The sequence below is a fragment of the Dichotomopilus funicola genome (assembly GCF_033296635.1).
Source record: "Dichotomopilus funicola strain CBS 141.50 unplaced genomic scaffold C8A04scaffold_52, whole genome shotgun sequence".
NCBI classification, from domain to species: Eukaryota; Fungi; Ascomycota; class Sordariomycetes; order Sordariales; family Chaetomiaceae; genus Dichotomopilus; species Dichotomopilus funicola.
The window spans coordinates 44,920-59,537 of NW_026944073.1; the positions used below are offsets into that span (position 1 = coordinate 44,920).

Consider the following 14,618-nt stretch of genomic DNA (forward strand, 5'->3'; position numbering starts at 1 on the left):
CCAAGTCTCAGACCGAAGACCTCCGACCCTGCGGTGGGAAAACGGGTTGTGGAGCCGGCGACGAACCCCCCGAAGTTTCGTGAACCACCAATCGGGTCGCTCACTCGCGGTGAGGCTGGCCCCTGCCGCCAGCCTCGGTCGGCATTGAAGACCAGATCAGCCACCGCCGATTGGCTGCTGCCGGCGAGTTTGCTTTACGTAAAGCCACAATCTGCCCTGAGCTTTCTCTTCAACACTTCGAAATCCACGCTGCTGTCACATGACCTCAGAAAACGGGGGTTAGGGTCGAAGTTGGGGAAGTTGCGGACCAGGGTCTGCGTGGGGGGTTCTGAGACAGCTGGCGAACATCCCCTGAGTGGCCCATCATGTAAAATACCGCGAATTCATCCACAAGTGTTGCGGCTGTTGGCTGGACGCAGGGCACGATGCTTCTTCTTGACCCCAGTTCGCCTAAAAAATATTGAGCAGCTGGCCCTTCATGAATTGGGCTTTGGGCACTGCTAGGAATTGTATTCTGTGCATCGCCCACACTCCCCCCGGTTGTGGTAACCGGCCCCCTCTCATCGATATCATGGAGAGGACAAGAATGAAACGGGTAAGACGACGACAGAATCCAGGGCTGCTGCCGCGCAAGAATTGAGGTGATGAGGAAGGAAGTCGAATGGGTGAAGGATGGGGGTGTGTGGTTCAACATGGTGGTGGAACTCCACTGGTCGGTCTGCGCGGTGAAGGGCAATGGCAGGGTCCACGTGGTTCTCGTTGGGCATTCTCCCCCCCCAGGGACAAATGAACTTATTGGGCTTGTCTGAATTGAGCCTCCAACCGAGAGCATACCGCGGGTGGGATTTAATTCTGGAAGGGATAGAAAAAGAACCACCCAGCCGCAACGTGCCGGAGTCGGGGGGCTCAGGTTACAGCGCTGCGAGCGAGGAAGGAACCGTGGAGCTCATCTACGCTCGGCTGCCCGCATCTCATGCTCGTTCCTGCCAGCCAAGCAGTAACAGCCCGAGAACTCCTTCCTCACCTCGCTCGTCTACCGCGCTAAACAGCAAAAACCTTTCTGTTTGGCACTTATCCCCGTCCCGTTCCTCGTTGGGTGGGCTCCTCAGGCATTGACCCTTCATTGTACACCACACCAACACTATTATCGTGTGCTTCACACCCCGCATCGTCCGCAGTTTGCACCGTTACCTCTCTCATTATCACCTTGTATCAGCATTGTTCCTGTACTTTTACCGGCCCGTTTTTACCCCCGGCTTTCCCACAGCCCAGACCTGCCTACCTGCTCCCAACGGCCGGCTCACCTTACTCACCAGTCGAACATTAATCCTCCGGACTCGGCCTTTCGGTCAAATCAGCTGCGGAGCGGCTCCCGGCGTGCCACCTCATCGAGCTCAATCCTCCGTCGACAGCGTGTCTGTGCGAGGACCCGCCCAGTTGACGCACCTCGGGATTTCTCGCTCGTGTGAACCCTCACTTATTTTATTCTACCAACACTTGTCCCTTGCCGGCGGGTCTGGCATCTCTCTGAAACGTCTTCGGCCGGTTTTCTCCCCCAGTTGCGACAGTGGATATCCCGCAGAGTCCGCCGCACGGCCAACTCGCACATCCAGGCTACGGAGTCTTGTCCCTAGTTGTTGTTAGACAACAGGGCGGGCTGAGAAGGAGAGAAGCCGGGCTCTACTTTCCGTTACGTTGTTATCGACATGGGATTTTCATCCGGGGCTCTCAACGACCTCGTCTAAGTGCCTGCACCCTAGGATGCATCCGGCCTCCAACCCGGCCGAGGCGCCGCCGCCTAGCAATAATGATGGCCCGCGCCCCGCGTCACACTTACCGGGCAGCCCCGAAAATCACCTCGCCTCAAATGCCCCCTCCGATGGGCATCTCCTTCACCCGGACACGAACTCCCCACCCGCACGGAAAGACACCTCCTCGTCGATTTCGACCGCTGTAACTGGCTTGACTTCGGCAACCGTTGGCACAGATGACACTCCAGGGACGCCCTACAGCAGCGTCGCTTCATCGCCCACCACCTTTGCCTCAACCCAGGCGGTTTTCTCCGCAAGGGACGGGACTAATGTGGCCCCGCAACGACGTGCGAGCCGGCGTCGGACCGGCCCCTTGACGGCTGTCCAGCGTGAGCGTGCCCACCTGATTAGGAAAATGGGAGCTTGCCCTGACTGCCGGCGGAGGAGAGTCGCGGTAAGTACTCGTTCATCCTTGTATCACAACCTAGCGAACGCTGCCTAGCTCACACGAGCATCCAGTGCCACCCGAACCATCACAACATGACCTGGGAAGACGCCGCAAAAAGGTTCAGATCACACGAGCCATCTACCCAGGCCCTATCACCCATATCGGGACCCCCAATAAGCCCTGCGCAACTTAATTCTAGGGGGTCATTCTCTCAGGACGCTAGAGAGATGGACCTTGACATTTCGCCAACGCAACAGCACGTCCAACCGGCCTTGAGCAGAACCCCGCTTCCGTCTGGGCCACGGCCAGACAAGCATACGCATTTGCCGCCCCTCCCTGGCTTCGAGAGCTTCAGGACGGACCTACAAGGGAGCGCCGACAGGATTTTGGGAAGCCCTTTCCGTAGTCGATACGGTAGCGTTTCCGTGCTCTTAGTCCGGTGGCAGGACGATGACGACCTTGAAGCCCAGGACGCTCTTAACGAACTCGCCAAGACATTCCACGACATCTACCACTATACGGTGTACACCAAATCCATCCCATCTAGGACAGAAGACTCCAGGACCCCGTGGCTATGGCTAACACAGGCGGTCACGGAGTTTGTGGGGGATCACAATCAGCGCGACTGTCTGAAAATATTCTACTACAGTGGATATAGCTACTTGGATGGTGGCCGAGAGCCGGTACTTGCTAGGTAAATGGTTTTGTTGTTTTTTACTCCGTGCCCCGGCATGTCTTGCGCCTAAATGCTTACCCCATCGCTAGCTCTAAGCATGCCGACCCAGCCTCGGTCATCCGATGGAGCAGTATCCAGCAGTTCTTCGAGAACACTCGTTCTGACGCGTTACTTCTTATGGACTGCGCATACTACCCCACACACGCAAAATCTCGGGGGTTGGGTATGTTGGAGTTGATTGCTGCGTGCGCCGGCGAAGACCACGTTGAACTTCTCGGTAGAAGTGCTTTCACTCGCGCTTTGGCAACGCAGCTACGGAAGAGAATCGGCCAGCCATTCAAGGAGCCGTTTTCTGCGGCCGAGCTCCACGCCAAGCTGGTGTCGTTATATCCCGAGATAGCGCAAGAACGTCACCCAGAGAGGGAAGTCGTCACGAGGTTTCCCATGCCGTTGAGCATGCAGGTTTCCGGTAGCAAGACGCTACCGTCTATCTTGCTCGCGCCGCTGCGACACGACGCACCCACCAACACATCTAGTGGGACACACATCAGTATTACGTTTCGGTTGACGGATGACTCGTTCGACATGGACGCCTGGGCCGAGTGGTTCCGTACAATGCCCGGAGGAATCAGGGAGGCGAGGGTGGAAGGCCCTTATCGCGATACGTTACGGTAACAGCAGTGGGCGTAGCTCTGCTGTGAGATGGGCGGCGGCATTTGGGCTTTAGCCTATGCCCTTTGTCGCCTACTCGGGAGGCTGACGGACGCAAAATGCCCACGACGTTCTCAGACCCGCCACGGTCAAGTTTACTTTGTTTGTGCTTCTTCTTGTTTGATATGTTGCAGCGTTTTTGTTGTCTCTTTCTGAGAGTTATGGAAGGGTTTCATGATGATGAAGTTTTGTATGTTCTAATAGAGTCAATGGCTGGGGGTTGTTTGCTTGGTTTCTCAGCCGTCATATTTTGGCGGGCTTGGGAAAAGTGTTCAGACGAGTGTCGGGGGATCAAAAAGGAGAAGGAGGAGGCATGTTGTGATACAAGAAGCTTCCTGGGTGACCAGTGGTCATACGCAAGGCTATCAGGCCAGGTCGCCCTGTCTTTCTAAGGGGGTTGGTTTATTTTGTTTTGGATTGATGTGCGATATGAAGAGGGCGCAGCCGCAGCCGATGCTAGGTTCCATTGCGATTTCACGAAGCATATCAGGCTAGGCCCCGGGAGGAGCTGGGAACAAGAATCAACAAAACAAAAAGCCAAAGTTCATCATCCTAATCTGTCTAGTGGTATCATCGATCCTACACATGCTCAAATCTACACCATGATACACGCAGCGCCAGTCAGACTGGGCTGGTCGAATACGAAGAAGAAAAAACAAAAAATGAGACCACCTCAACAAAACACCTGTTGCTCCCGGTTTCTCCTAAGACCCACCGATCCCTCGTTATACCAAAACGCCCGCGGCAACCAGCGCAATGACCAACGCCCACCCAGACCTCCCCATAACGCGCACACCAGCCGATTCACCACTGCCCTCATCCCCGATCTTGAACGTAGGATTATACTCATCACCGCCGCCGCCACCCACGACATTCGCGTTCGCCCCGGCGGTCTTACCGTCCCAGCAGTACTTCTCGAAGCACGACTTGCAGGCCTGGGGCACTTGGGTTTTGGTACGGGTCCAGCTGCGGCTGAGCACGGCGCAGGCGACACAGGTGGTCCAGCGGTCGTCGAGGGTGCCGTTGCCCTGGGTCGCGGCCTCATAGCCGTTGCGGATGATGGCGTTGCGCTGGTCGAGCGGGTAGGATGGGGTGAAGGTGGTCACGTTGGACATGGTGATATAGGGGGCGTTGGGGATGTAGATGAGCAAGGGGGGCACGGTGGAACCGCCCGAGGTGGAAAAGTTGCCGGCGTCGCAGCCGAAAAAGGTCGGGCGGTTGTTGAGCCCCTGGGCGATGAAGGTGCGGTCGTCGGGGACCGGGGGGAAGAGCGTGCCGTTGGCGATGGCGCCCGCGGTGCGGTCGAAGCTGGCGCGCAGAGCGGTACCGTTGGGCCAGGCGTAGTTGGTGTCGGCGGAGGAATCGACGGCGAAGATGGCGTCGACGGCGCGGAAGGGCTGAATCAGCGGGTGCAGGGGGATGTTTTGCAGGTCCATGCCGCCGTCGACGAGGTCGAGCTCCTCCGTCTCAGCGGACGGGTTGGTGCCCTTGTTCCAGCCGAAGAAGGGGTTGGGCACCCACTGGGCGATGTCGTTCTTGGAGGCGTCGAGGCCGTCGAGCACCGCGGTCCCTGCGTCGATCAGGAAGTCGGGCACGCCCTCGACCGAGGAGATGTTTTGGAGCAGGAAGGCGTTGAAGAGCGAGCTGCTGGTGCCGAAGATGTAGCTTAGCGAGTCGAAACCGCGGACGCACTTGCCGTTGCTGGGGATGACACCGCCGGAGAAGTTGGAGGCCAGGTACCGCGTCGGGGCGAAGCCGTACGTGGTGGGATCCCACGAGCCCATCTCGAACGGGTTGAACTCGAACACCGTCGCGTTGAGCGAGATGATCTTCTCGTCAGGTGCCCGGCCGTCGGCGACGAGGATGGGGAACGGCGCGCGGCCGTTGGAGAAATCGTCGTCGTCAGCGATGCTGGAGAAGGTGTACGACGGACCCCCCTCGGGCGCATCGATCAGCTGCCAGGCCAAAGCACGGCCCCAGTAGTCGGTGATGGACGTCTGGAACCCTGCGTCGTCCTTGTCGCTGACCTGCTGGGCCACCTTGGCCCAGTACCTAGCTGAGTCCAAGATGCCGGGCAGGTCCGGACCGATAAAAATGGAGTTATCAAACCGCCACAGGCTGCTGTCCTTATTCCCATTGCGCAACGTCTCGATCGAGCTGAAGTTGTTCGCGTAGATACTGCTCACCAACCAACCACCACCCGACAAGCCCGCCAGATAGGTACTGGCCTGCAACAACCCACCAATCCCCCCCTCATCCGTCGACCCAGCCGTACGACTATCAGCAGCAGCCACGAATCCAGCACCATTCATCAACGCGCGGTAACCACCTCCCGAAACGGCGATACCGATGTTAGGCAGGTCCTTGACCCCCGGGGCGACTTTGTTGATGTACGCTTCGGCGTCGAATCCGTCGATGTTGGCGCGCTTGAGGAAATCGATCAGGGGGTCTACTGTCTGGGGGCGCCGCTTGGCGAGCCAGTCGGTTTCGCTCTTGGAGAGCCCGCTGGCTTTGCGGATGGTGGGTTTTTCTTGTGGGCAGGGGACTGTGGCGGGGGCGTAGCCGTTGGGGGCGTCGGGGCGCGCGCGGATCGAGAGGCCGTTGTTTTCTGATGGGACGAGGTTTCGTGGTGGTGTCCCGGCGGTTGAGGCGGATGTGGAGTGGGGGAAGAGAGCAGCTGCCAGCGGCAGGAGAGTGTGGAGATGCATCGTGGGTGGTTGTAGTTGTAGGTTGTAGTTGTGATGTTATGGTAGTCGAAACTCGGTAAACGGTGGGAACCTGGAAAGAGGCCCCGTGTTCATGGGTGAGAAAGAGAGAATAAGAAGCTTTTCTTGAAAATGTCCGGCTGCTGCAGTTCCGAGTCGTGTCCCGAGATAAAGCCTACTTGTTGATCACCAGGCCCAAAGATTCCAAAGGCCCCCTTTGTTGGGTATGAGGCGGGCGATGCCAGTTGGCGTGGCGTCGATTCGGGAATCAAGTTTCGAAACTTGAGTGAAAGAAAGAGTGTGGAGTGGAAGGAGAGGAGGGAAAATGTATTAAACCACTCCAGATTGCAAAGTAACCCCGGGTTGAAAAACAAAACCCAAATCAAGAAAGAAGAATCTTGGGTGTAAAGTATGTATGTAATATTGGTGGTGACCGACCAAAAGCCGAGGACGGGAAGCGGGTGTAGCAGGTTTTGGTTTTGGTTTGTGTACTCCGTAAACGAAACCAAAATGTAAATCGAATCTAACCTGCCTGGCCACTGCAGACCAGATCGGATCAGATCAGAAACAAACAGCAGCAACAAAGATGTTGTGGAGGTGGCTGGTTGGCTGGTCTGGGGCTGGTCTGGGGCTGGGCTGTGTGGGTTTGTTTATATGCGACCGATGGTGGTTGATGTTGTGTCACGAGAGGCGGAGAGAGGGAGGGTGTACGTGTAAGGCAGAATAGAGAATAAAATAGTGAGTGAGTGTATCGTAGACCAATAAAAATAGTTAGTATTAGGTGAGAAGAATTAAGCTTATTCTCTTGGCCGAGAGAGAGAGTGTGCGAGGTAACTAGTTCTCGGACTGAGAATTGTGGTGGTGTGTTTGTAGTTATGGAATTATGAGGCGGTGGTTGAGACGGGAGGTCGCCGGTTTTACGTTTCAGGGCAGGCAGCACAACACAACGCCCGCCGCCCACCCGCCGCGCCGAGAGCGCAGGGTCCAGTGTGGACTGGACGACGTTGGGAAGCAGTGAAGGTGGGATGGGCGGCCGCCGGGCGCCCCGGATGACCCGGTCGGGCCGGGACTGGGGAAACGAGAGCAAAGATGGAAGTTTGGAAACTGCCTACCCGGATAGGCCGCTTTGGTTGGTGGGGTGCTGCTGCTGACGGGGGGTGGGTTGTTTGGGCTTGGTTGTTTGCTCGTGTGCCGCTTTCGCGATGGGTTTTCGGCATTGCGAAGCCGGGTGCTGTCTCGTCTCGTCCCTTTTTTTTCCTGCTTCTTCGTCTTTTTCCAATTCAGTATCCCCTTCTCTCTTGCCGTTGTTCTTCCAAGGAGAACCCAGCAACGGGAATCTGCTACCGAGCCACCCGTATCCAAGGGTTCCCACCCTGCTGGATAACTTCTAAATCGGGAAATTCTTTCTCATTTTGCCTCCCTGACGGGACGAGGGGACCGAGGGGGACCTCTGACGCGTGCGCACATCATCAGGGCCGAGCAATGGACATTCGGAGTTTCATGCGGCATGTAACCAGCCCCACAAGGCCGAAGTGAGTGGGGCCCTGCCAAGATCGGTTCAAAAGTTTTGTCCTGGGCTAGGGGTGCGATCATCAGCAGTTGAGATCGGAGAGAACCAGGACTTGGGAAGAAGTGACGTTGAAAAGGGAGGGGGAGGTTACGTCGGGTACGATGATCGGACTGAACATACATACACGTACATACAGACGGGCTCATTATCGATTTGCCCGCGCCGCAACGTTTCGCGCTGTTTACCACAAAATGGACGATGCAGAAAAATAAAATAAAATAAAATAAACCGAGGCACGCGAAGATCTGCACCACCCAAGTGGATTGGCACACGACTCAAAGGCTTGGCAGGGACTGGGCATGGAACAGCGGGCAGCGCGGGAACGAGAAGCGCAATTTGGAAACTGCATTGCATGGGGAAACCAGGGGGGGAAGAGAGACAGGGGGGTCACCTTCCCGTGCAACCGTGAATCCCCCACCAAGCGCCGGACTGTTCTCCAATGGATGCGGAAAGAAAAAGCACAACTTCGGTCTTCTCCAGGTCTCACGTCATGCGACTTTTTTCCGTGTTCATCGTTTAAGCAGCGGTGGCATGGGGACGCGAATTCTCGGGGCTGTGGAACAGTCCGAACTGCAGCTGAACTCGGAGCTGAACAAAATAATAACCAGTTAACGGTGATTTGGGGATGTGACTGCGGCTGGCAAGTCATTCAATGTCAGCGGCCGTCGAAATTTTGGGCTTCTTATTCGTTGTTCGGGTTCTGACAAGCGGATGATGGGCTGACTGGTACGTTAACTTTGACGTTCATCCCACCATTCATTCGGTCTGAAAAATCCGAGTACACCTTCGTGATACGCTAGTTATCGGACTAGGAAACAAAACAGCCTTATGATGATGCGGCCAACATCTCGGTCGGCCGCAATTGTCCACCTCGGGCTGTCACAGGATTTGCATCAGTCCCGCCTGGCCACCACTTTCCTGGCCAAGCTTGGGACTGCTAAACGATAACATTCGTTTATTCATTCTGGTTCGTTTAGCCTCTGTTGACATGAGATGTAATACCCCTCCCTTCAAACTGGGAATCGAGAATGCCAGTTTTGCATTTTCTCAACACACCGTCCTTGTAGTGCACACTACGCTACACTAGCGTACTAACCTTATTCAAACTGTGCATTCATCACACGGACAGCGCGAAACGCAGGGTCCAAATTAAACTAGTGAGACCTTCAACGTCGTCTCGACAAGGGGTTGAAGAATTCACCGCCACGTTATCGTGTATTTACCCTTTTGGGATACAAGTCGACAGGAGCTACGCGACAACGACACACGACGTTGATCTACAACATCACGCGAATCACACGGTAACGTATCTTGTGTGGTGATACGTCCTCTTCGAGGTAAAAACATGCAGACGACGCCATCAGGGTGAAGAAAACACCGAAACACGAGGTTTCACACAGCTGTCTGCAATTTCGGTTGTCTGTTCGAGCGGCCGCTGGAGAGTTGCACCCAACGCCTGTTTTGATTGATAGTTTGATCCGGATGATCGCGAACTTTTCTTTCTAGATGGTGCATGCGGGGAGATATATCCGATCCAAAAATGAACAAAAAAGGAAACGAAAACTAATTACTGATCCAGGGTCGCCAGCCTGATGCTGACTGCCCTCCGGTGAGCCTCGAGCTCCTCGACCTTGGCAAGCTGCATCACCGCCTCGCCCACATTCCGAAGGCCCTCTGCCGTCAGGTTCGAGCTCGTGATGTGCTTGACAAAGGACGCCAAGTTGACGCCCGAGTATTGCTTGGCGTAGCCATATGTTGCTAGATCACAAGCCGTTAGTATTAACTCGGAAAGAAAGGGGGGGAGGGGAGAGAGAGATGGGTGAGAAGGGGAACTGACGAAGCGAGTGGTTCACACCAGCCGAGTAATCCCCCACGCTCTCCGGCGTCCACTCCCCAATAAACACACTCCCCGCATTCATCACCTTCTCCACGACAGCCTCCGCATCCCGCAACTGGAGAATCAAGTGCTCCGGCGCATACTTGTTACTAATCTCCATCGCCTCATCGACCGTCTTAACCCGCACCGTAAGCGAGTGGGCGATCGACCCCCGCACAATATCCACGCGCGGCAGCGCCACGGCCTGGTTGTGCACTTCCTCCTCGATAGCCGCCAGCTGGGCATCGGTCAGGTCGACGGCGATGAGCACCACCTGGCTGTCGACGCCGTGCTCGGCCTGCGAGAGCAGGTCGGACGCGACAAACGCCGGGTTGGCGTCCTTGTCGGCGACCACGAGCACTTCGGAGGGCCCCGCCGGCATGTCGATGCTGACGCCGGCGTTGGTGTCGTTGCTGACGTACATTTTGGCGGCCGTGACGAACTGGTTGCCGGGCCCGAGAATCTTGTCGACTTTGGTGATGCTCTCGGTGCCGTAGGCCATGGCGGCCACGGCCTGGGCGCCGCCTGCGAGAACGATGGATTCGGCGCCGACTTTGTGGGCGGCGTAGACGATCTCGGGCGTGATGGTGCCGTCGGCGCGAGGCGGGGAGGCGAGGACGATCTTTTGGCACCCGGCTACCATCGCGGGGACGCCTAGCATGAGGGCTGTGCTGGGGAGGACCGCGGTGCCGCCGGGGACGTATAGGCCGACGGCTTCGATTGGGCGGGAGAAGCGGCTGCAGACGACGCCTGGCATGGTCTCGACTTGAAGGGGTTTCTCTTCCTTTTGGGCCGCGTGGAACTTGCGGATGTTTTCGAAGGATACGTCGATCGCCTTGATGGTCTCGGCGGGCAATTGCATGAGCGAGGGGTGGAAGGGGGCTTTGAGAACGGGGGAGGTGAGGGATGTCGCTTTCTCGAACTTGTGGGTGTAGGCGAGGACGCCCTTGTCGCCGTTCTTGCGGACATCATCGATAATCGGGGTGACGATTTTCAGGATGGCGTCCGACGATTTCTGTGATGGCCGTCTCAGGGCTTCGTCGAGCTGTGCTGTTGACGTAGTAGCCATGTCGTACACCTTCATCGTGACCCGGTCCGACGCAGCCGCCTCCTCCTTGGGCGCTTCCTTCACCGGAACCACCGGCTCGTTTGTAGCGGCAACCTTGATACCTTCTTTCTCTGCCCACTTGCCCTTGGCGTCCCCTGTCCTCCGCTTGACCTTGAAGCTCTTGGCATCAAGGCTCTTTTCAATATCCGCCAGCGTCACACCGGCACCCACAGCCTTGGTCAGGGCAAAGTAGATAAGATCCGCAGCCTCAAAGGCCACTTCCTCGGGCGTCTTCGCATCACAAAGCTCCTCAGCCTCCTCCATAATCTTGGCACGCAGCAACTTCTCATCCGAGAAGAGACGGGCCGTGTACGAGCCCGCGGGCGCCGACTGTTTCCTCGACAAGAGCGTCTTCTCCAGTTTGGAAATGCCCTTCAGATCCCCAAAGCACCCCGACTGATCCAAGTGACAGAAGCGCCCCTTTTGCCGGACCACAAACTTGAGCGCGTCATTGTCGCAATCCAGGGATACCCGGACGAGTTCTTGTGTGTCCCCCGACGTCGCGCCCTTGTACCACAATCCGCGCTTCCGGCTCTGGTAAACGCCCGTCTGGGTCTTGATCGCCTCGCCCACGCTCTCCTCGCTGCTGTACACCAGCCCCAGCGCCGTGTTCAGCTCGTCGACCACCACGGTGGGGATCAGACCATCTGGGCGGTCCGACTTCCAGGTGGAAGCTAGGATCTTGGACACCGCAAGCTTGCCTGGTTGTGTGGTGCTGCTGAGGCCCGTAGATGGAAGGATGGGTACGGCTTTGTACTCTGCCGCGAGCTTGACGAACGCTTCCAGGTCGGCCCCCGCAGCGGGCTTGACAAACAACGGCTCGATCTTCTTGGCCTTGAGCTGCTCGACGCCTGGCGAGGCTAGGTCCAGCCCAGAGACCAGCAGGCCGTGCTGGGTCCCAGCCGACGCCACATCCGCGATCTTGTCCCCAGCCAGAACGGCAGCGACCCGCGATCCAAACTCGGCGAAGTCAGGCAGCTGGTCGGGCCGCACAAAGACCTTGCGCGCACCGCCGTCGAGCAGGGTGATGATGTCCTCGCGGGACTCGAGGCGGGTCACGTCGAAGAAGGGCTGGAACTCGGTGTTGTGGCGTCCTAGGAAGCGCAGCACTTTCTCAAGGGTCGGGGGCGCGACTTCGAAGAAGACGCAGCCGAGACTGGACACTTCCTCGCGGTTGAGCCCTTCCTTTTCGCCGCCGAGGCCGGGGGGCACATTGACGCCGACGAGGAAGGGGAGCGGGAGGGTTGTCTCCATGGCGGGCTCGTGGTCGGGTCGGGTGTTTTTGACCGGGTTTTTTATTATTATTTCTTTGTTATTTCACTTGTAAACCCCTTGAAGCTTCGTCGCAAAATTTGGGGGAGTCATCACAAAGTTTCGAGGGTGGCCCTCCTGTATCGGCACCCACTGAAGGTGGGGTCTATCTGCCCCTCCATGGCTCTGCCGTGTGCCCCTCCAAGTTGGAATTGGTGAATGAATTGCTTTTCCTTTCCAAGCAACGGACAGGGGTGTGATTGGGTGTGCATTGTTCAGCTCCATAAAAGACTGGGAGGTGCGACCCCCAATCGCTAAGGAACGTGGATGGTTACCACATACTGCGCAGGAATTACTGACTAGAAATTTCAGTATCTAACAGCCAATGCATACTATTTAGAGAGAGAGGGGTGGGAGGTACCAATTCTTTGTTATGAATGTTTATTCCTCTGCACGAGTTTACCTTGAGGTGACTTACTCTATTGAGATACAGGGTTAGGGTCGTAAAAATGAACAATGGCCCGTGCGCCTATTCAGGCTCATTGTGCATTGTGGCAGGCAAAGCTATTGTGGCGCCTGCACCTATTGTCGGCTTAGCGCGACTGCGCGTGCTCGGCCAGCATCAGCCATCTCGGCCTTGAACTTTGTTCAACCTCCTGATTCATCACATTGTATCAACCTTTTTAGAGATCCTGACTCCCATCCCACAGTTAACAAAGAACCAGGAAAACTTCCAAAGCTATCCATCTTTCCTAGCCGATTCCTCTCCTAGACCATTGGAAGCACCTCGCTTGATTCCATTCCTCAATCCCTCATCATCACATCGCGACAAACGCTTTTCACCCTTCACATAGCTTCAAGCAAAAAACCATCATGTCCAACGCCGGCGCCGCCGCGCCCCAGATCAACGGCGCTCCGCCCTCCTCTAGCGACACACAGCAGCCCTCCCAGTCGCAATCCGCCTCGACACCCGCTCCCGGCCCGAGCCAGAGCCAAAACCAAAACCAGACGCAAACTCAACAACAAACACAACAACAGCAATCCCAATCCCAATCCCAATCCCAACCGCAACAACCCCAACAACAACCCCACGCCCACGTCCAATCCCTCGCCGGCGTCGGCACCAACCCCGCCCACAACAACAACAACCCCTCCAACCCCTCCACCACCGCCCCGCGCCCCCGCGACGCCCGCACAATCGAACTCCTCCTCACCGCCCAAGGCGTGACCTCCTTCGAGCAGCGCGTGCCCCTCCTCCTGCTGGACTTCGCCTACCGCCACACGGCCTCCATCCTCTCCGACGCGCTGCACCTATCCGCTGACCCGTATACTTCCCACGCCGGCGCAAGACCGTCGGCTGCGTCGGGCGCTGCGCCTGTTAATGTGGGCGATGCGGCGGTTAGTAGTAATGCGGTGCAGTTGGCAATTGCGAGTCGGTTGGGGTTTCAGTTTCGCGGGGGGGGTGGAGGGGGCACGGGGGGGGTTGGGAGCGGTGCTGGAGTGAGCGCAGGTGCTGGATCGGGACCCGGGAGTGGAGGGCCTGGAGTGGGAGGGGCTGGTGGTGGTGTGGGCGGTGGTGGTGGTGCGAGTAAGGAATGGATGTTGGAGTTGGCGCGGGAGAGGAACAAGATTGCGCTGCCGAGGGTGATGCCTAGCGAGTGGGGGGTGCGATTGCCTGGGGAGAGGTTTGTGTTGAGTGGTGTGCCGTGGGGATTGAAGAATGTGTGGGAGGGCCAGGAAGGGATGGATGCGAGTAGTGAGGAGGAGGATGAGGAGGACGAGGGGGATGTGATGATGCTGGATAGTGGTGCTGGGGCGGGTGGGAATAAGGATGGTGATGATGCTATGGATGTTGAGGGTGAGGATGAGGTTGAAGGCGGGACGATTGGGGATGTCTTTGGGGATGATGGGTTGGAGGATGAGGAGATGGCTGAGGCGTGAGTGCCTGCCTGATTATCTGCCTGTCTGTAAATCAGTATCAAGCCTTACCAAGCAATGGGAGGCTATTAAAAAGGGAGGGACGGCAGGAAGAACTCGGTAATCTTTTGAGTTAGGAGTTAAGGGTAGATTGCACAGTACAGTACAATCAGGCATAAGGCGCCATGGCGTTTATCGAGACATTATCAGCCATGCAAGTTTGATGGTCAGGAACTAACAGTACTTGACCAAGAGTGACCACAACGGGAGACTTGACAAGCACGACAAAAGATAGCGAAGATGACAACCAAAGAGACGTACGCCTTCAAGTAATATTGCCCCTAATGCTACGGAAACCATAAGGCCGCTACGCCGCGCTATGCAAAATGTAAAAAACAACAACTGACCCCTCTCCCAAGTCAAACAATCGGTCTACGGTCTATGGCCCTCAAAGGAGGAAAAGGAATACCGCTCCTTCGTAACCATCCGTCAACTCGCTCCCGTCGTTCGTATCCCACCTTCCTTTTGTGTCCTGCAAAGCTCTTCCGAACATCTTCCCGACATCCCAACAGCTGACGATGGTATATGTTCGAGTCTCCTCCCAA

At 56.7% G+C, this 14,618-nt stretch overlaps 4 protein-coding genes across 4 annotated transcripts; 2 read left to right on the plus strand and 2 right to left on the minus strand.

Moving 5' to 3' along the window:
- Nucleotides 1–1,761: 1,761 nt before the first annotated feature.
- On the plus strand, nucleotides 1,762–3,550 carry C8A04DRAFT_30528 (uncharacterized protein; the record flags this gene model as incomplete). Its single annotated transcript, XM_062781414.1, has 3 exons — nucleotides 1,762–2,205; nucleotides 2,271–2,893; nucleotides 2,965–3,550. 3 exons carry the CDS (start codon nucleotides 1,762–1,764, stop codon nucleotides 3,548–3,550), a joined length of 1,653 nt encoding a protein of 550 aa, XP_062635208.1.
- A 761-nt stretch (nucleotides 3,551–4,311) lies between these two features.
- C8A04DRAFT_13753 (lysophospholipase catalytic domain-containing protein) lies at nucleotides 4,312–6,294 on the minus strand (the record flags this gene model as incomplete). The annotated part of the gene is made up of 1 exon (XM_062777841.1): nucleotides 4,312–6,294. The coding sequence occupies one exon, from the start codon at nucleotides 6,292–6,294 to the stop codon at nucleotides 4,312–4,314; it is 1,983 nt and encodes a 660-aa protein (XP_062635209.1).
- Nucleotides 6,295–9,428: 3,134 nt separating this feature from the next.
- Nucleotides 9,429–12,099, minus strand: C8A04DRAFT_38748 (histidinol dehydrogenase-domain-containing protein; the record flags this gene model as incomplete). The annotated part of the gene is made up of 2 exons (XM_062784333.1): nucleotides 9,429–9,619; nucleotides 9,699–12,099. 2 exons carry the CDS (start codon nucleotides 12,097–12,099, stop codon nucleotides 9,429–9,431), a joined length of 2,592 nt encoding a protein of 863 aa, XP_062635210.1.
- Nucleotides 12,100–12,969: 870 nt separating this feature from the next.
- On the plus strand, nucleotides 12,970–14,037 carry C8A04DRAFT_13728 (transcription initiation factor IID, 31kD subunit-domain-containing protein; the record flags this gene model as incomplete). Its single annotated transcript, XM_062777834.1, has 2 exons — nucleotides 12,970–13,558; nucleotides 13,643–14,037. 2 exons carry the CDS (start codon nucleotides 12,970–12,972, stop codon nucleotides 14,035–14,037), a joined length of 984 nt encoding a protein of 327 aa, XP_062635211.1.
- Nucleotides 14,038–14,618: the final 581 nt, after the last annotated feature.